This window comes from Lactuca sativa, chromosome 7, assembly GCF_002870075.4.
Source record: "Lactuca sativa cultivar Salinas chromosome 7, Lsat_Salinas_v11, whole genome shotgun sequence".
NCBI lineage: Eukaryota > Viridiplantae > Streptophyta > Magnoliopsida > Asterales > Asteraceae > Lactuca > Lactuca sativa.
The window spans coordinates 23101168-23124024 of NC_056629.2; the positions used below are offsets into that span (position 1 = coordinate 23101168).

The 22857-nt window shown below is 34.3% G+C and overlaps 1 protein-coding gene across 1 annotated transcript; it reads right to left on the reverse strand.

The window, feature by feature from the left end:
- Positions 1-19419: 19419 nt before the first annotated feature.
- Positions 19420-22415, reverse strand: LOC111898952 (uncharacterized). Its single transcript, XM_023894832.1, has 6 exons — positions 22106-22415; positions 21540-21619; positions 21358-21444; positions 20700-21157; positions 19985-20486; positions 19420-19767 (listed from the first exon to the last, which is right to left on the reverse strand). Exons 1-6 carry the CDS (start codon positions 22413-22415, stop codon positions 19420-19422), a joined length of 1785 nt encoding a protein of 594 aa, XP_023750600.1.
- Positions 22416-22857: the final 442 nt, after the last annotated feature.

The following is a 22857-nucleotide window of genomic DNA, read 5'->3' on the forward strand; positions in this document are numbered from 1 at the left end:
CTACAACATGGTGGTCATTTGATTCACGTCATTTTTGTTTGGACCGGAACACGACGTGGTCAATGGTGTGCCATGGCGCGGTGGACCGTTGACCTTTAGCCATTGACGTTTTGACCATTTTCACCTTTGGATAACACCCGCAAATTCAGCTAGTCATTGTGAGCATTAAAAATGACTTTTTGGATAAAAGATTATTTAGGATAAATAATCATAAAAAAAGTTATAGCATATGTGACAAAGATTTTGTACTTATAAAGAACGCTGAAATCCGACTTTGTATGAAGAAATTATGCTTCTTCAATGTCTCGCGATTAAACCAACACGACTCTGCGTATCCTAAAATGTGGATTTTGGATACATTACTTATTAGCCTGAGTGATCTAAACGAAATTCATATTGGTCGTAAAACTGAGAACATGCATATAAAAAAAACATCCAAATCTGACTTCGTGAGAGGAAGTGATGATTTTTCTAATATTTCAGCGTAGCAGTGTACGACTCAGAAACCAAAATTCAAACCACTCAATTGTTAGGAAAAACAATCTAAACGATAGTTAAAGATCTCGTCAATACCTATCCTTTGATATAAAGACGGTCGAGAACGGATATCGTACGATAAAGTTATAAATTTTTAACGGACTTTAACACTCTAATCCTATTAAAAATATAATGTTAAAACTAGATTCAAAATTAGCCAATGGAGTCTAAATGAAAGTTTTAGATCTCGTCAATAGCTACGCGTGGATATAAAACCTGTCGAAGACGGAGCTCATATCAGCAAGTTATGAATTTTTTAAGAAAATAGAAAAATTTGTGCGCAACTGCTTGGACATATAAGATGTGTTGCGCATATCTAACATCCACCAAAATCTTGACACGTTGCACCACACAAAAAGTGACATGTCAACATGCCGACCGTTTACATGGCACGTCCCGACAGAGTGTGCGACACACATATTTTTTCGGCTATAAATACCCACCCCTGTAGCTCAATCCCTCAAGTTCTCTATTCATTAGATCCAAATTTCTTTAGTTTCTAGTACATCGGCGAAGCCCTGCGACCAATGGGTGCCCGACAAGAAGTAGTCCTCAAGTAGAAGCTCTGTCATTGTAATTTTCGGACTTTTTTCTAGGGAATCTCTGTAAGTTAAATTAAACTCTATATTTATTTTACTATAATTTATATTTAAATTCATATTCAATGTTATTAATTTATAAATAAGATTTGTCAGTAAATCCAACATCATATTACTGATTGACCTACTTACGGGATGATGTCTAAGCTAGATTTAGTGATGTGTTTAAAGTGAGATTTCCAAACAGTATACTTTGTATACCAAACAGACCCTACCTCCGATATGATCCTACCTGGTTGTCCCTTATCAGCTATCGATCAATAGACATTGGAATTATTGAAGAATCTATACTATCATGAGAGAGAACTCATAGGCCAAGGGGACAGTGGGAGGCAAATTGACCTTGAAGAGCTTCAAGAGTCAAGCGGTGAAGGAACCTCAAACACTAGCAATCAACCTGAGGAGGAAACTCCTGTTGAACCGATTGACGAGTCCGTACCTCTGAGACGCTCTAGTAGAGTTAATGTTCCACCTATGTTATATGGTTTCCATATAACATCTGAGGGTGATATATTTATTAGTCATAACACACTAGTAAATTTGGATGAACCTAACAATTACAAGGAAGCCATGGTCGGCCCCGAGTCTAAAAAGTTGAAAGAGGCTATGAACAGTGAGATTCAGTCCATGTATGACAATCAAGTATGGAACTTGGTTGACAATGTACCGGGTCATAAGACATTCGGGTGCAAATGGATCTTCAAGAAGAAGACCGACATGGATGGGAAAGTACACACATATAAGGCATGACTGGTTGTGAAGGGCTTTACTCAAACTCATGGAGTTGACTAAGATGAGACCTTCTCCCCAGTAGCAAAGATTAAATCTATTAGGGTTATGTTAGCCATAGCTGCATTTCATGACTATGAAATATGGCAAATGGATGTCAAAACCGCTTTTCTTAATGATAAGTTGGCTAAAGATGTTTATATGAGTCATCCAGAGGGTTTTATCAATGCAAAGTACCCTAATAGAGTGTATAAGCTTGAGAAATCCATTTATGGATTTCAAAAAGCATCTCGCATATGGAATATTTGTTTCGATGAGAAAGTAAAAGAGTTTGGATTTTCGAGAAGCAAGGATGGGTCTTGTGTTTATGTCAAGGCTAGTAGGAGTAGAGTTAGCTTTCTGGTGTTGTATGTGGATGACATACTACTCATATGAAATGACATTCCAACCTTGCAGTAGGTTAAGTCTTGTCTTGGGAAGTGCTTCGATATGAAGGACCTTGGAGAAGCTGCTTACATCCTAGGGATAAGGATATTGAGAAACAAGAGTAAAAGACTAATTGGACTTAGTCAAAGTACCTACTTGGACAAGGTGTTGAAATGGTTTAGCATGGCGAATTCTAAGAAAAGTGACTTTACCATCCAAGGCAATACTAAACTGAGTAAGACTCAGAGTCCGAGTACAAAGGCTAAAATAGCTGAGATGAGTTGAGTACCATATGCTTCTGCAGTTGGCTTGATCATGTATTCTATGACTTGTACTCGCCCTGATGTGGCCTTTGCTTTGAGCATGGTGAGCAGATATCAAGGGAATCCTGGTAAAGGTCACTGGACTACGGTAAAGAATATTCTTAAGTACCTACGCAGGGTTAAGGATTGGGTCCTTACTCTTGGTAGGAGTGATGACTTAAGAGTCAGAGGGTATAGTGACGCCGACTTTGAGACCGATAGAGATAATTTCTGCTCTCAGTCGGGCTGGGTTTTTACCTTGAATGGAGGAGCAATAACTTGGAAAAGTTCCAAACAGGAGACTGTAGCTAATTCTACGTGTGAATCAGATTACATAGCAGCAAGCGAATCGTCGAAGGAGGCGATATAAGTGAATAATTTAATCGGAGACCTTGGAGTTGTACCAGCTATAAAGGAGCCTATGGATATTTTCTGTGACAATAAGGATGTGGTTGCCTTAACCAAGGAACCAATGGATTATGGTAGATCCAGGCACATCGACAGGAAATATCACTTCATAAGACATCGGGTGGAAGAAGGACTCCACTTGGTAAAGAGGGTATCATCAGATGAGAACCCAATAGATCCCCTCACGAAGGGACTGAGTAGGGTTAATGTAATGCCCGTGTTTCTGGGCTAGGCATTAATGTTGATGTAATAGTCTAGGTTAACCTTTGTAACTCATTTTCAAATAATAAGAATGTATTATTTGAGTATTACGTGTTTTATGCTTAATTGTGTGGCTTAAATGAATTAAGAATAAAAATAAGCGTAATAATAAAATATTAGATAAGCACAATATCTATGAACGAAGTTGTAGTGGTCATGGCAAGGGTTCCGGATATATAAAGAATGTCGAAATCCGAGTTATAACGAAGAAGTTATGATATGTCGAAGTTTCGCGACAGAATCGGTACGACACTGCATGACGTAAATAGTGAATTTACGATAGAGCGATATTTAGCCTTAGTGATCTAAACGAAACTCGTAGAATACGTTAAACTGAGAACTTCAATAAAAAGAACGTCCAAATCTGACTTCGTATGAGGAAGTTATGATTTTTCGAAGTTTCGACTTAGCAGTATGCAGCCCAAATCTCGAAATTGAGATCAAGTGATTTCTAGTCAAAAGTATCTAAACGACAATCAAAGATCTCGTCGATAGTAGTCAACAGTGAAAAGACAGACGAAAACGGACATCAGATGAAGAAGTTCTGAATTTCTAACGGAGTTTTCCTGTCCCGGCCTAGTAAAAATAATATAATAAAAATAAAGTCAAAATTAGCCGACATAGTCTAAACGAAAGTTGTAGAGCATAGTCTCACCTACGCGTGGATATAAAGAACATCGAAAACAGAGCTTGTATGCAAAAGTTATGAATTTCTGAAGTTTTTAAATAAATAAAATTATAAATTCGGAAGCTTATCCGAAGTCGTGACTCCTCCGTTCTGATCCACCCGGTACGCCCAACATACCAGGCGTACGCCTAGCGTACATGTCGACAGCGGAGTATGCTCATCGTAATTCGGGGGTTCAGCCCCTATAAATAGAACACGAGGGTTGCCGATCTTTTTGCTAATTTCCACTCCCCCCCCCCCCCCCCCCCTTTTCTTTCTTCTACTTGGCAAGAAATACCCCCCCCCCCCCCACCCGAAGCCCCAGTATCATCCCGACACCCGAAGCAAGTCCCGAAGCCCCGAAGATCCCGAGAAATAGAGTTGTCGAGCTGAAGCTCTTCCCGCGAGAAGCCCGATTTTTTTGGAAGATATCCCGGTTCCATCGAAGATTATTATTTTAAGAGGCGTAGTGTTGTCCGAGCATCGTCTTATCAAATGAGTGTGTAGTTGCTTTCTTCTAACACATAGATATGAATTATTTCTCTATAAAAATACGTGTTATATGTTTATATATTATCTGTTATTTAGGATGGATACTGAATGAATATATTATATAGGTTTTAAGTTGTGTATAAATGTATATTTATATATTTTTATCTACAAAAATGTTGGGTAAAGCATGGGTAGATAGTTGATGTGTGATGAAATAAAAATGATGAGAGGCATCGATGTTGTTGTTGATCTAGTCATCTAGCGGGGTATGGATGACGACCACAGACTCTTTCTAGACAGTCCAGTGGAACGCTGGCAGATTCAAAACCTGTAGCTGTTGTGAACGATGTGTTCACTGGTGTATTCTATCCCCCTCATGGTTGCCTTTAGGACATCTATTGTTGAGGAAATCCCTTTGCAGTAATGTCCATCCCGATGAAAAATCCTAGACTAGGTCCCTTGTGATAGTTGTTGTTTTAGGGACGTAAAGTGAGGATAACGGGAATGGGTAATCGGGTTATTGTTGATTGGTGAAAATTAAATATAATTATTTATTGTGGGTTGAACCCTATATGCTCACCAGGATCCCAAGCCTGACCCACTCAGTTTTATTTGTATTACAGGTAGTGGCGCAAGAGCATAAGTTGGACAACTTGTGAAGATGTTTTGTTTATATGTCAGTAGTTGTATATAACTATTGTAAGGCTTATAATGTGTCGTTCATGCTTTTGGTCTGTATGGGAACATGACATCCCGAGTTTTGTTATATATGAAAATACATTTCTTGATAACTTTTATTTATCATATTTTGTTTTGGGAGCAAATTCCGCAACTCTTTTAAATCAAAGGATTACTCTGAAAATTATTTTAAAAGCATAAGTTAAATCGGTCTTTTCTGGCCGTGATTTTGGAGATGTCACAGTTAAGCATTTGCAGCATGCGAGGAGCATTGGGCTGAAGGATAATATTAATTTTAATGATTAGATAGCTATTTAGAAACTTGTAATAGATAAAATGTAAATGACATTTGATGATTAAATAAAAGGTGTTTTATTTATGAGTAAAGTTACTATCTTGTGTCAATTGTTTACTATTGTTTCATTTTGCATGTTTTGACTTCCAGAATAATTATATTATTCAAACTGTCCACAGTCGATCATACTTTGGAAGTAGGTACTGAGGCAAGACTGTCATGAATTTGGCTTGTAGATTATCTAAGGCGCTTAGACATAGCAAAAGGATTGCTACAATATTCATGAGTGCTCATAAGGTCTAAGTATTAGATTACACCCATGCTCACTTGAATCACTTCATGGAATTTATCACGAGCGATCGAGAGATGATGATATCATATAAGTCTTCAAACCAAGATATATGAGTTGTTCGTTGTGAGTTGATTGTACATTGATAGTGTGAAAACGCATCAGTAACTTGATGTTATAAAATGTACTATTATGTATAATTTAACAAATAGTTAGTAAAAGCATATAATGTCGAAGTTTATCTATTCCTTTTAATTATTGGAGGATTAAAAGCAATATCTTGGTCCCCTCGATGATTTTGTTTTGACTTGTGTGTCGGGCCCGGTCGGAACTAAATTGATGTGTTCAGTTAAGTTCTTTGTCAAACAAATCGGAAATCGGGAAACAAACGGCTGGACAATAAGTATGACATTGTTCCTTGTATTTTTCTGGCTGATATCTTGAAGAGCATAGGATTATATGATCCCTTATCTAAAGTACACATCACTGACTGGGTCAGAGTTCGACATCGGCTTTTAAGAGCTACTCTAGTCGGTTTTAAGTCGTACTTGCAGTTATAGTTAATAGACTTATCCAAGTGGGAGACTGTTGGATTAGGTATCTAAGCCCATAGCTATAATTGGTATGTACTTGACTCGAGAGTAGCATGGTCTTTTTAGGTTACCATCACCAATGCAATTTGATTGGATGGACTGTTGAGAATAAGGTTATTCGTGATTTACTAATATATATTACAAGTGTAATATATTAATATGAAATCATACTATTTAATTACTATTGATCAAGAATTAATTTGGAATTAATTTAGTGATCAAAAGAGACAAATTGAATATACAACGACTGATTTAGTAACTCAATGATTCTTATAGTGTGAGCCAATGACCCACGGTTATTTAGGATGGGCTAAACCAACATGGATAGTCCATGGAGGTTTAACCCATGGAGCCTAAGTAATATGAAGGGTCATGGTGCGTTAGGGTTTGCATGGATATAACCCTAGCATTTGTCACACTATAAAAGGAAACCCCTAGAGCTAAAATCGGTGGCCAATACATTCTTGGAGAGTGAGAACCGATTTTGTGCTAAATAACTTATTCTCTTAAGCCTCTTTTTGCACTTGTTGTTTGTGACACATTTGAGGCATAACATTTGAGGCGCTAAAGCTTTTGAAGGCCAAGAACTACAAGTCCTACTAAAAGGTATGTTATCTAACTAGTTATATTATTCGATTGTCAAATTGTATGCTAGTTAGGATGTATGCTTTGGAAAAATAAATTGCATGTATAATTAGAGAAAACTTAGATCTAAAGCATCTAGGGTTGCATGTGTACCATAAGGTTGTTAAAGTGCTCAAAACCCTTCCGAAACCCCATCAAGAGCTTCAGCAAGCCCATTTTCAACATATTTATTCACTTGTCCGTCATGAACTGGACACATCTTCTCACGGGATTCTTGGGTAATTGGAGTAGAAATGGGGGATTCCATAGATGAAGATCCAGACACAAAATCTAATAACATATTCGACTTTTTATTGATAATTTTGAATTGATACCCTAACATGATAGCTTCACCAGACACATATTTGTCTTATTTATTGAAAGTAATGGGACCAAAATCAAAATCATTAATGGGAAGATCATACAATCTACCACTTTGGAAGATCATATTATTTCTTCTCAATATACTGATCCCATGAATGAAGATGTTCTTTAATTTCAGGACATGGATAAAACAAAAAGTAGGTGAAGCGAGAGTGGTAGATATTATTTTAGAAACTAGTGGAGATGTCGTTGCTCTTGAATTAGATTGAGATATCGGCGGTGGATGTAATGGAATATGAAATTTTATAGGATAAGAAATTGAACATGGTGGTGTAGGAATTTGAACATAAGATTCACCAACGTTTATGTGTACTTCCCTATTATATGTGTTATCATTGACATCTAGAGGACGTTCCTCCTTTCTATAAGATTCAGAAGAGGTCCTCCTTTGTGGCGACTTAGGGGGTGAAGAAGTATAATCAATAACTTCACTGATCTTGAAAGCTTTGTAATGTTCTTGAGTAACATGTCGAATCGTATAATTTTGCAAATCATCTTTAGTCTCAACAGCAACATCCTCATCATCCTCATCTTCGACTTGAGGTGTAGCCAAATTAACAAATCGACGTCTTTTCTTTTCACCAAGCTTCCCCTTCTTTTTATCCCTCTTATAAACTTTCTGATTCTTACTAGTAGTTTCAAAAATGGGCTCTAGGATAACAACACCCTTCGAACACTTCTTTGATACTGCTTTTTCTTCAACCAATTTTTTCTTTGAGATTGTAGCTGTTGAATCATTGATACAAGGTCGAACATGTGGAAGTACAATCATATTCTTTTTAAAGGCCAACAAAACCTTATTATCCTTTGGAGTTCATTCAAGCATAGACTCCAAAATGTGATCCACAAAAGGAAACTCTACACTTTGATCAAGAACTATCTTTGGAATCTATAAAGTTGAAATGGAGAGTCGAACCTCATCCTTAGGAATAGTAATTCTTGCTTGCTCATAGGCTTATGCAACAACCAACATCCAGGTGTGAGCACTTGCAATTTCAAAAGCTTTCTTTGAATGATAGATACCATATAGAATTTGAATTAACCTTTTCTTGGCTTTTTCGAGACCAGAGTGACATCCTGTTAAGCATCACACCACCTTAACAAATAGAAAACTCCAAATGAAGGGTAAATTAGACTTCTTAAACTCACTGATCATGGTCAAATAAGGCATATGACCCATATCATTAAGCTTAGCAATCATATTCTCCGTAGTCAGATTGATAAGCTCTTACGTAAGATCGAGATGTAATAACTGAGCAAAATGTTGCATCGTCAGATTCCTCTTCCCCTATGAAATTACTTCAAATGTAGCCACATATTTCTTCATATTATAAGCAGATAGCAAACAAGAAACCGCTAACCATTTCATTGAAACCGGTTGTACTAAAACTATAACATAGTTCAAAACATAAAATAATAATAATAATAAACATCTCACCATCCTCTGTAACCCTAAAGGATATTTTGATAGATCTGTAATCATGAGAAAAATATTAGATTGAATCTTCAACTGAGGAATGAAAGATTCCTCATCAACGGTAGAAAGCTTTTCTATAACAGTCATGATAGAGTGTTTTAAGAAAACTAGAAGAATTGAAGAATAGAGAAAAAATAATGAGAAAGATTTTAAGCGCATAAGTATGACTGAACCACAAAAAATGTATATAAATTTCAAAAAATATGCTTTTTTTAGGAATTTGAATCGTTCCTAATAGGATAATTACAAATATAAATGGATGGTATGAAACCACCATTTGATGAGTTACAAGTATGCAAGTTGGTCCTAGTAATGATCATGCTTTCCTTGAGAAGTCTAACTGTCTTATCAACAAGATAATATAAATTCGAAGTCGTTTGAACATGAGTATCCACCTCCTATCCACAAAATATCTTTGATAAAGTAATTAAGTATCGAACATCCATCTTCAATACATGTATTAGAATTCGACCATTTTGAACACACTGCATCCATTCGAACCAGAGCAAGGTAAAGTTGTTGGTGTTTAAATACAACCAAGTTGACAGTGATTGCAATCATTAACATAAAATTTGTAAAATCACAAGGATTTTAGTACAATAGTGTTCCAAAGTAAAAGAGATAACCAAAACAAGTGATTGGGATTTGTGTTATCAAAAAATTTGATATAAAAGCAATGTGATCCCGGGAAAATATTCCCTTCATTCAGTATCAAGAGAGACCCTAAAGTGTTAATGTGGTTTCCCGATGAATTACCATCGTCAGCTTGTTAAGAAGTTACGAATGTCATCTTTTGATTGGTATAAAAAGTAGGCTTGTTCCCAAACATATACGCAACTCAAAATAAGTGCAGTGATATGAATGAAAAAACCTTGAATGATCAGTGTAATCATTTTGAAGTCATCTTTGGATAGGTAAAACTTGACTAAGGATTGAATAGCACCCTTGCAAATAGTTATTTGACCAAGCAAAAAATCTCATAACTCCAATGTGAGAAAGATATGGGTGACTCACAGTATCCTTTGATAGATGCCTTATTTGGAAGAATTATTTGGGAGAAAAATAGTTCATGAAGGCTTCATAACTAAATGACTAATCGATGCTTGTAGACAACATTCAACATAATGCTTCTAGGGACACTTAACTACTCAATGGCATAGCAAAACCATGTAAGTTTCCTGTCTATTTGAAGTTTCAGACTAAAATATTAAATATTTTCCCTTCAATTCATGTAGGTAGGGGTTCGAAGGTTTTACTAAAATCATGTCAATAATGATTTTAAGATCATAAACACAGAATGTTCTAAAATCATAAATCCAATTTGTTTTTACTTAATCATAAGGGTTAAAGTGAAAGTGTGATACTATGAAAGAAAGAAAATGTATAATGAAGTGGCGTTATGGAATATGAAAAGTTTATCCGTCAATTCATTCTTTACATACTAAAATACAAAGATATTCACCATCAATGCAATGAATGAATGATTTAAATTATTGAAGAAGAAGATTTTTTTGGATTTTACTATTTTTTGAAAAATGAAACAACATATTTTTGGATTTTCTGAAAAATATAAAGAAAAGGGAAATCTCCAGATAAGTCCTATTATTTTGGGAAAATTAACGATTAAGTCCCAAATATTTATTTTGAATAAAAAAGCTCAAGAAACCGGTTACTTTCTTCACTTTAGCCCTTTTTGACCTATTCAACAAGTCATGGGAACAAATTGTTAATTTTCCCAAAATAATAGGACTTTTTTTGCACATTTTGCTAAAATTTTTTATATAATGTATTAACATATTTTTATGTATTTTTATATATTTAAATGTATTTTAAATGTATAAAAGTATTTTTTTTTTTTACGTATTTATGTCATTTTTTAAGTTTTATGTATAGATTTTTATGTATTTTTATATATTTTAAATGTGTATATATATATATATATATATATATATATATATATATATATATATATATATATATATATATATATATATATATATATTAAATGTATAAACTTATTTTTTACATATTTTATAAGTATTTTTTATGTATTTTAATATTTTTTTTTATGTATTTATGTATTTTGTTTACATCAAGTTTGAATATAAGCTAACTATTAAACCTTATAAGTGAAGAAAAAATTGTTATGTTAGATTATTGTTTTTCTATCAGTTTTATGTTTCTACAAAACAAAAATTGTTATGTTAGATTATTGTTTTTTTATATGTTTTATGTTTTGTAGGAAACAAAAATATGTTATGAACACACTATAAAAGAAATGGTTTTAGACCCATTCATTCCCCTCTACGAAAACCATAGGGATCGGTACACCTTACGTCCTAGAAAATGTTGACAACTTTAGCGGTCATATGTGGCTTCAAGGGAACCCTAAGTTTTTGCATGTGCACAAATTATTATTTTGTTTTTTAATTCGTTGTTTAATTTCAAGATAAAAATATGAGAAAAACTTAAAATATATGGATATGCAGAAAAACCAATCATACATATTCGAAGAAGCCATGAGAAAGGGATGAGATTTCGACTTTTTCTAGAAGATTTTCCTAACATTATAAGATTAAAAAATGAACTAAACGCTTAAATCATAAAAAAGTATTCCATATGCTGCCAAGAAAACAATTCGAGTATAACATCGAATAATTAACTTATGGACAAACATGTTTTTAATATATAATTAATTTATGAACCCAACTTATTGGTAATGAAATATAAGTTTTCTAACCATGATGTTTATATTTAAAGATTTATATTAGTAACAATTTTTCCAACGATAGTATCTAATAAATAAATAAATAAGATATATACAGATATATAAAAAAGACTTGACAAACACATATAAATACATAAAAAAAATCTGTTTATACGTTTAATATATATATATATATATATATATATATATATATATATATATATATATATATATATATATATATATATATATATATATAAACTTAAAAAATACATAAATATGTAAAAAAAAATCCATTTATACATTTAAAATACATAAAAATGCGTAAAATCTATATAAAAAAATCAAAAAAATTCATAAATATGTAAAAATTAAATAAAAATAGCTAAACATATGTAAAAAAATTCGTTCATACATTATATACAAATTTTAAGAAAATATGTTGAAAAGTCTCATTATTTTGAAAAAATTAACGATTTGGTCTCATGACCTGTTGAACAAGTCAAAATAGGCTAAATTGAAGAAATCAACAAGTTTCTTGGGTTTTTCTATTAAAAAAATAATTTGAGACTTAATCGTTAATTTTTCCAAAATAATGATACCTTTCTGGAGATTTTCAAAAAGAAAAAAAAGAAAATATTATTGGAATTTTTCAAAAAATTTAAGAAAGAAATTTTTTTGTAATTTTTATTGAGAAACAAGAAAAACTAAAAATAATAGAATGCAGAACGAAAATTACAAACATAAGAGAAAAACACTTGAATTTTGAAAATCTGATGGTTATCGAAGGTTCGATATAAAACATTACGTGTTAGACTTGAACGAGCCTCGTATCGATGACACACCAAACACGATTAACAGTAACAACGAAGCTTCGATAACGAACGATTAATATCGAAGATATGTAAAAAATGATGAAAAATGAAAAATGAGAGAGACAAAACTTAACTCGATTGAGAAACATAACATGTTTCCATCATTCCTAAACCATTGAAAATCCTTAGAAATGATTTTTCATCAAGAGCCTTTGTGAATATATATGCGAGTTAATCTTTAGTTTGAACAAATGGACTTCTATGTTGCGTTCTTCGACATGATCTTTGATAAAGAGATAAATTACACCATTCATCTCTCGTGCACATACCAAAAAGCGTGTTTAGTACCTATTTTCAAAAATTAACTCGGACCGTCCCTCGTTTGTATAAAACTTGCATGTTTCGTCCCTTTGGGCATAAAAAGACCATTTTGCCCTTATTTATTTATTTTTTAATTTTCTTTTTATTTGTTTATTATTTTTAGATTAAAAAAAGAAAAAAAACAATAAATGTACATACATGATCCCAACCCTCCCCGCTTCCCCCTCCTACGTATTCCTCTACCTTTGTCCCCCAGCCACTCCCGACGACGGCGAAGCCCAATCACCCCCACCTTCACCTTCACCCCAAAGCAATAAACCAAAATCGGACCAATCGATCTTCATCCTCCTCCAATCGCCTCTATCAAAACTTAGAACTCAAGAATGAACTGTACATGGAATCATCAACAGCACCACCATCTCCGGTGGAATCATCAACAACACCATAATCACCACCACCATCTCATATGTCCTCTCAACCATAAGTCGCCTCTCGTTTTTATTGTTCTCGATTTGCAGCAAATTAGAAGATCTAAAAGAGAGAAGCAATTTGCAATTTATCCTTTCCTCAATTTCCTTTTTTCTTCTTCTTTCAATTAAATCAGTCATCTCTCTCACTCTGTCTCACAAACCGCCAACACCTCCTGCAATCACCACTAGTCATCACTCAAACCTCAAAAAATGAACCCTAAACCTACAAATGAAACCAAACTAAACCCTAAACTTATAAATCAAAGATGATGGAGATTTAGATCAGAGAAGCGGGTTCAGATCGAACCCAAATCTTCTCCATCGACAACGGAGATGGAAAGGTGATCATATTTCGGGCGGTGTTTAAGATGGTTTTCAGGGCCGATTCGATTGTTGTTCTAGGCGGTATTGGTAAAATAAAGTTTAGAAACTAGGGGGACAGAGATGGTTGGCCTCGAGGATGGTATAAGGAAGGTGGTAGTTGTTGTTTGGAGGAAATGAACTGATGATGTTCAAATGGTGCAGGTTATACGAAGGTGCTTCCGACTGAGGTGGGTTTTCTGATTTTGAAGGTAAGGTTTAAAGTGGGTGTTGGTTGCGGTTTGTGACAATGAACAGGGGTGCAACAAGGGTGTTCCAATGGTGGTGTAACCCGTCAAAGGAGGAGGTAGGAAGTTGTTGGTGGGTTTTAAGGTGGTATAAGGTATATGATTGAGGAAGAAGGGTGTAATTAGGAAGGTGACGATGGAAGTATGGTGTTTGAGAGATGCAGGTGGTGTTCATCTGATGATCTGTTGGGGTAGGGGTATGAAGTGGGGCCATATTGTTTTTTCTTTTATTTTTAAATTAAAAATAATAGTTATATCATTAAATTAAATGGAAAAGAAATATAAAAGGGCATAATAGTCATTTTAGGTCTCGCAAGGGATGATGCTCGCAAATATTAACAAAACGAAGGATGAAGCGTGCAACTATTAACCAAACGAGGGATGGTCCTAGTTAATTTTTAAAAATAGGGACTAAACACGCTTTTCGCCATGTGCACGAGGGACGAATGGTGTAATTTACCCTTGATAAAGTGATATCGAAGAGTAATATGCTTGTTTTTTGAATGTTGAACTGGATTATGACATATACGTATTGCACTTTGAGAATCACAAATCAACGAAATTTTCTTCATATTTATGACATAGTCATGAAGTTGACTTTGAATCCATAAAAACTTGTGAAGTACATGCAGCAGCAGCAAGAACATACTCAACTTCTGATGTGGATATCACCACACTAGTTTACTTCTTCGACTGTTAACTCACTAACATTCCATCAAGAAATTGACAACCACCAATTGTGATTTTTCCATCTAATTGACAACCACCAAGATCATCATCTAAATATGCTTAAATAAAAAATCTTGTGTTTGCAAGATACCAAAGACCAAGTGTTGTAGTCCTATGAGGATATTGAAAGATGTTCTTCACCGCTATAAGATGTGGTTCTATTAGATTGGTTTGATACCTAGTATAATTACACACAAAAAACATTATATCAAGCCAATTGGCTGTAAATACAACAATGAACCTATCATGCTTCGATAATTTTTAATGTCAGTGACTGGTCTATCCAACTAAGGACTTATTCTTGTGCCAAAAGCCATTGGAACTTTTGCATCTGAGCATTTCTCAATGCCAAATGGTTAAAATAAATTCTTCATGTAGGAGTCTTGATTAATAAAGATGCCTTATTTTCTTTGTCGAATATTTAACCCTAAAAATAAATTTATCTTCCCCGTCATACTCATTTCAAATTTGCTACATATCAAATTCTCAAACTCCTTCGATAAACTAGGGTCAATAGAACCAAAAATGATATCATCTACATAAATTTGAACAAGCATTAAATGATCCCCTACCTTTTTATGAAAAAGTGTAGGATCAAAATATCCTTGTTTAAATGTAGAGAGTTTAAAAAAATGGTTAAAGTTGCATACCATGCCCGTAGTGCTTGTTTTAATCTATAAACAGCTTTATCGAGAATATAACAATGATTACAAAACTTATCATTTACAAATCTAGGAGGTTGTTCAATGTAAACAATCTCTTTGAGTACACCATTGATAAATACACACTTCACGTCCATTTGATAAACATCGAAGTTTTTGTGAGTTGTATAAGAAAGAAAATTGCTAACAACTTTGATTCTTGCGACAGAAGAAAAGGTTTCGTCATAGTCAATACCTTATTGCTGACTATATCCCCTAACCACAAGTCTACCCTTATTACGAACGACACTTCGTTTTTATTAACTTTACTTTTAACAACCCATTTTAACCCAATAACAGTAGAAATTAACCTCCACACTTTGTTTATGTCGAATTCAACCAACTCAGCTTGCATTGCAAATACCTAATTTGTAAATTCAAAAGAGATTTTAGCAATTTTAGGTTCTATTTTAGAATTGAAAACATGGAACATACACAACTCTTGATTAACATTTAATATTTCATTTCTTTATCTTAATTGTGCTCTTGTTAACACTCCAAAATTAGGATTATGAAGGTTTGTATCGATCGGATACACTTCAAGTATAAAGACAAAAGTAAAACTTAATCTAAGAAAATAAAGAACAGAAAGTAAAATGACACAAAGAGTTCTAAAAAATGTTCTTTCATCAAGAAAGAATTTTGTCTTCACTAAGAAGACGGATTGCCACAAAGACGATTGAAAGAAAGCCGGACTCTCTCTACATTAGGGTTTACCCTAATGTATATTATATACTAATCTATACATATCAATCCCATGATTTAAGGGATTGTATCTTATCTATAAAAAGAACCAATCTTCATAACAAAGATATTAGATCTCTTATCTATTATATACTTATCTATATCATTGCCTAATATACAAATGATTACAATAGAATAACTATACTATGTGCTGAAACTGATAAGCTTGATATGATGGCGCTAGTAGTTGATGTTGATGCTAACATATAGTGTAGAGTGTTTGACTCATCAGATCATAAGGTGTGACCTTACAATACCCCCCCCCCTATCTGATGATGTCAAAATTAATCTTCGATGAATTCTATAGCTCGTGCTCCCCTTGAAAATAAGAATGAATTTTTAACTCTTCATCTTTAACGAACGCTCCCCCTGAGAAAATGAGTGACTTCCTGTTTTGATTTTTCAAGTAGTTGAGATAGTATTTATGAATCGCAACGGACGGATGAAGAGATGATGAGCTGAGAATGTTGATATCAACTTAACTCCCCCTTAAATTGTTATTTGCTGAACATTTAGTAGTTTCTTCAGCTTTGGCAAGATTGTTCTCCCCCCCTTTTTGACATCAGCAGGAAAATGGAACTGGAGGAGAGTATCAGTGGTGCAGCTTTGTAGCCTAGTATAGGATTGTGATGTCTCCTGATAGTATGGGTTTAAACTACCAATCATTAACATAGTATTGCGAGATCTCATCAGCGTGTAGTTTCATACACTGACTTATAGATCACTTTTATTAGAAGAAAAGTAGCAAGAGTAGATAGGTGTGTGTAATATATCACAAAAAATAATATACCCATTAGCACAGATTTGTCAAGCTCCCATCAGTGTATGGTACATTACGCTGAATCATAAAGCTTTAAAGAAGAATATAAGGGCAAGAATGGATGGGTGCGTGTGATAGCCTACAGTACATAGCCTAACCATCGACATAGAGTTTTAAACTTTTGTCAGTGTGTGGTATATCACAACGAATCGTTAGGTTTTATTAAGGAGATAAATGAGAGAATGGATTGTTTCAGTCACGCTGAGGTGAAATCAACGTGAATCATTAACAATTTAATTCATCAACAAGCAGTGGTTTAAACTTTCGTATCATAGAGTAAGTTGCAATGTACAATCAAAGATTCACCGTTAACTCATAATGGTGCCATGTCATACCTTAGACTAGGAGGTCATGGACACGAACAACCCTTCGTTATTTAAGGACCAGACAAGTATCTCCTATGTTGATGACTATGGAATCAGTGTAAGCCATTGGGTTATGCTCAATGTTTCAGCAAAACATGAGACTTGATGCATACGGCAAGCATGCTTCCAGGGATAGGGTCAGGTAAAGATGATTAATTAAAAATAAACACCCCAATGTTTTTATTGGATTTTTTATATGGAACAACAAATCTCGCTTAGAAAATTTAGACAATGCTAGACAATCAACGTGAGGGGGTGGGTTAATGTTCTTAGCAGATGGTTTAGCTGATGAGAAACTTAGAGAGATTTAGTCACATACAACAGGATGCTTCTAGGGACGATGATGTGTTAAGAGTTTCATACTAAGCTTAGAGTAGCCTCCATCAGATTCCCTTAAAAATATACAAATACAAACAAAAAGTGTTAGTCAAACAAGAAAATATTCCTAACAGTAGAATATGTGTAGCTTTTTCTGGAAGGAGATAAAGAATCGTTCCATTAAATATTTAGAATTGAATAATCATTAATGCACATCCATTTTTCAAGACACTTATCCCTTGAATTTTTTAATATATAAGAGAGCAAACAAAAAAAGGTAAGCACATCAATATACAACTCACAATATACCACAAGTGATGAAACCTTTTATTGAAGCATTACAGATAGATTCTAAGCTTCATATTCATCAGGAGCAATAGAGAAGCAGATACCAGTCTTTGTAACCAATTAGTTAACTGACTCGAATCCATAAAATTCATTGTGTCTTCAAGATCAACACAAGGGCATTCGAGGTTTTATCAGATTATTAGTCAGTAGATGAAAACAAGACTTACTACATTGATGGTTTCTCCTTGCATCAATAACACTGAGTGGAGGAGAAAGAGGGCATTTGCAAGAATAAGAGGACATGATGCCACTCTTTTTATCAACACCAAGAGCATTGAGATCTTTCAGCTCTTACAAAATCTGAAGAAAGGGGATGTAGATAAATCTTAGATAGGCCAGAAAGATGTATAAAGAGAAAACAATACTTGTAAATATTAGAAACAAAGCTTAAACAAACTAAAGTATATAAAAATAACAGAAGTAGCATTTGTTTTTTTTTTTTGTTTTTGTGTTTTTCAGAAAGCAAACAAAAGCAATGTTAAATTAAAAGTTAGAAAGCAATTAAGTCATTGAAAGAATGCCAAGATCTGTTATTAGTTTGTTTAAAGTCTTCTCATCCAATGCCTTAGTGAAAATGTCACCCAATTGATCAGTGGATGGAATGTAAAATGCATCCATTTTTCCACTTTAAACTATGTCGCTGATGAAATGATGACGAATGTCAATGTGCTTGGTAGAATAAGCCACGGATGTCTGCTTTTTGCTAGACCAACTTACCAATCTATTTCCAAGAATTTGAGCTCCTCCTGAAGTGCTTTTGCAATCGATGCACATCCACCATGATCGGAGTCAGTGTATCCCACCAGCTTGAACTCGGGATCACAAGGATACCATAACCCAAGATTGGGTGTATGCTTTAAGTACCAAAATATTCTTTTCACAGTGAGTAGACAATATTCCTTAGGATTGGCTTGATAACGAGCACACAATATAGTAGCAAACATAATGTCAGGGTAACTGGTGGTAAGATTGAGTAAAGATCCTATCATTCTTCGAAATAGGGTTGCATTCACATCAACGCCATTTGGATCAGCGCCAATAAACGCTGATGCGGACATCAGAGTCGTAAGTAGCTTGCAATCAAAGAATCCATACTTCTACAACAAATTTGCAATATATTTAGTTTGGAAAACAAAAATATTATCAGTTAGTTGTTTGACCTGCAAACCGAAAAAGAAAATTACTTCATCCATCATGCTCATCTCGACTTTTTTGGCCATGATCTCTGCAAAATTCTGATGTTAGCTTTTCATCAGTGGATCCAAAGATGATATCATCCACATACACTTGAGCAAGAGTGATATGTGATCCTGAATTCTCTATGAACAAAGTTTTGTCGATCTTTCCTCATTTGTATCCACTTGTAAGAAGATAGCTCGCCAATGTGTCATACCATGCTCTAGGTACCTGCTTTAAACCATAGACAACTTTATCAAGACGATATACATGATTTGGAAACTCTTCACTTTCGAACCCTGGAGGTTGCTTTAGAAAACTTCTTCTTGAAGATCTTCATGTAGAAAGGCAATATTGAGGTCCATTTGATAGACTTTGAAGTTCTTGAAAGAAGAAATGGAAAGAAACAAAATAATTCCTTCAAGTCTAGCAACAAGAGCAAATGTTTCATCATAATCTAACCCTTCAAGCTGACAGAAACCTTGAGCCACAAGTCTAGCTTTGTTTCTTATCACAGTCACTTCCTTATCCATTTTTTACCTGAAAACCCATTGAGTGCCAAAGATAGTCTTTCCTTGAGGTTTTGGAACAAGAGTCCACACACGATGACGTTCAAATTCATTCATCTCATTCTGCATAGCCTTGATCCAGTCAACTTCTTTTAATGCATCGACGACATTCTTTGGTTCAATCATTGAGATGAAGTTAACAAACATGCAAAAGTTGATGTTGACTCTGCTACGGGTGAGAATCCTAGAATTTATATCTACAATGATTAAAGATTCAGGATGATCTCGAAGATTTCTTGGATTAGAATTTTCATTTATATTACTTTGAGCAAAGTCTTCCTTATTTGATGGTTTAGCTTCTTCAGGGCTGGCAACCTGATCTTCGAAGATAAGTTGTGAACTTATTAATTAATCAACATTTGGTACAACAGGCTCTGTGTCACTTGGCAAGAACTCAAGAACAGGGTTTGAAGGACTGTAAGTAAGTCCATTCGGAATTGATAAAAGAGATCAACTCGATCATGAATGAACGAGTCTTCATCAAAGGTGACATTATTATTTCCTCAAAAGTTTGTCTTGAAAGAATGAATACCTTGAAGGCCTTGGATAGGCTGGAGTAACCAAGAAATATTCCTTCATCATCTTTAGCTTCAAACTTCGAATATTGATCTCTTTTATTCAAGATGCAACAAACATATCCAAACACATGAAAATAGGAGATGTTTGGTTTCCTTCCTTTCAGTGACTCATAAGCATTTTTCCCATGATGTTTAACAATGATGGATTGGTTTTGGGTATAACACGCTGTATTGACAGCTTCGACACAAAAAAACAAAGGAAGGCCAGTTTCAACGACCATAGTTCTTACAGATTCAATAAGAGTTTTGTTTCTTCTCTCTGAAATACCATTTTGTTGGGGAGTTCTAACAATAGAGAAATTTTGATAAATTCCTGAGTTTGAGCAAAAGTCTTCCAAAGAGCAGTTTCTGAATTCAGTCCCATGATCATTATGTAATTTCCTTACTTTGTGATCATAGAGAACTTCCCATAGCTTGATGAGAACAATGATTTCATCAGCGGCATGGCTCTTCTTTCTTAAAATGAATACCCATGTAAACCTTGAAAATTTATCCACAATGACGAGAGTGTATTTCTTCCCGGCTCTTTACTTAATCGGAACTGGTCCAAAAAGATCCATGTGAAGAAGATGAAGAGGTTTGCTAATGGTAGAGCATGACTTTGGTTTAAAGGTAGACTTGGTTTAGATTCCTTTTTTACACATTAGGCATAACTTATCATTAACAAACTGCATCCTGGGAATTCCTCTTACAAGCTGATTCCCCGAGATCTTTGATATGTTCTTGAAATACAAATGTGATAATCTCTTGTGCGACATCCAATTTAGATGATATTGAGCAAAAGAGAAGAAGTAGAGACAAAGAGAGTTGTCAGCAGAAAACATATCCAGAACATAGATTTCATTATGTTGATTTCCAGAAAGAACAATTACACTCCTTTGATCAAGAACCTTTCCTTTTCTCTTATTAAAGAGAACTTCATAGCCAGCGTCACATAGTTGGCTGATTGAAATGAGATTATGCTGAAGACCTTTCACATAACATACACTCTTAAAAACAACATAATTACCATTATCTTTGTACGTAACATTCGAACCATCCTTCTCTATGAAGTCTTCAAGAAGTGACTTGAATCCGCTCATATGTCTTGAGCATCCGTTGTCTAAATACCAAATATGCTCTTTACCCTTAAAATTAAATATACAATAAGCCTTGAAAAAATATACATACAATATACACTGACCCACTTGCAATGGGTCACTCAAGAAAAAATATTATAACAATCATCAGGGACACACTTCAATGAGTTTCCCTTTTTGATCCATTTATCATCACGAGTCATGATGTTTTCAGCGTGAACGCAAATTCTTTTCAAAGGTGCACTCACTGACTTTGTGAGAAGCATCACTACATTGATAACAAATTTTGATTCCTGAATTCTTTCCTTTAGTATTAGATTTTGATTTCTTTTCAACTGAAGAGTTCAAAGAACTTTGATTAAACGATTTAAGATTTTTTTGTTTTAGTTCTAGAACAAGGAGTTTCATCGATAGTATGATCACATACTACCTTGTCATGAGTCTCATGATGCATTGAAGAGTCATCTGAGGTAGAAGTCTTTGATTGATCTTCAGGTTTAGAATTGCTAACTGAGCAATGAGGAAACATACTAAGGATTTCGTTTATAGAATGAAATTTACCATTACATATAGGAAACTTTAGCAAAGTCTTAGTGGAGGGAAAACATACTCACGATGAGAAGGTTGGTGAGAAGGATCAAGAGCAGATAAGTTAGAAACATATTTGGTAATGGCGTTAGAATCAGTAGAGCATTGAGTATTTATTGATGTTTGATTTAGAAAATACAAACTCACAAATCTACTCTTAAAATCTTCTTTTAAACAGTCAGCTTTATATAAGGTTTGTTTAGTTTCAAAAACTTTGGTTAAGGAAACTACACCTTTTATATCACCCCCAAGAATTTTTCTCACACTGATCTGGGATCTGAACATTTATAATTCTTGTAACGTTGAAGGGAGAAGAGGCTTAGTTTTTCAAAATAAGTTGAATGCTTTTAGCATAATCAATAACTTTTTATTTTTCTATGTGAAGAAAATTATTGGTCATAGATATACATGTGTTTTTCATTTTTAACACAGAAGGAGATTTTTCCAGAAAAAAGAGTTTTTCTTTGAGTTTCTTTAACTCATGAATGAGTGCAGATTTTTCTTTATTTGAGACCAATAAATCAAAACGTAGGTGATCGATTGTATCATTCTTTTTTATATTTTCAACATAGGAGAAATTAACAAGATTCTTTACCTGATACGTTGAGGTAGCATCCCATTCTAGCTTGAAGTCCTTATCAGCGTGAGAAAGATCAACGTCAAGGGTCCCAATGCTATCATGTAAAACGTCAACGTGAGATTCAACAATCTTAGCCATGATACATTTACCTTCATCGTCAGAGGAGTTTTACTTTTCAAAAGAAGATGATAGAAAGATCATCATCTCTTAAGCAGTTGAGCAGTTTTGAACCAAACAATAGACAGAAAAAGGGAGTGAGTTTCCAATAGCATTTCTCGCCTTTACATTGAGATTCAGCATCCTTTTCTCTTCCTTGTTATAGCCGGGAACATATTTTCCTTTTAGCTTACTACCATATACACCATCATTGGATGATTTATGCATATCAGCGATAGGACCTTTATTGATAACGTCGATCATATAAAAGTCCATGAACTCGAGAGCTTCTATGGCCTTTAACTTCCAGGTAGAGAAGGCTTTTTATATTAAACAGAGGGATCATGTTGCAGACAGATGATTTTGGAGTAAAGGAGGTCGACATAATTACTTAAGTGTAACAAAAACCCGTTTTGATACCAAT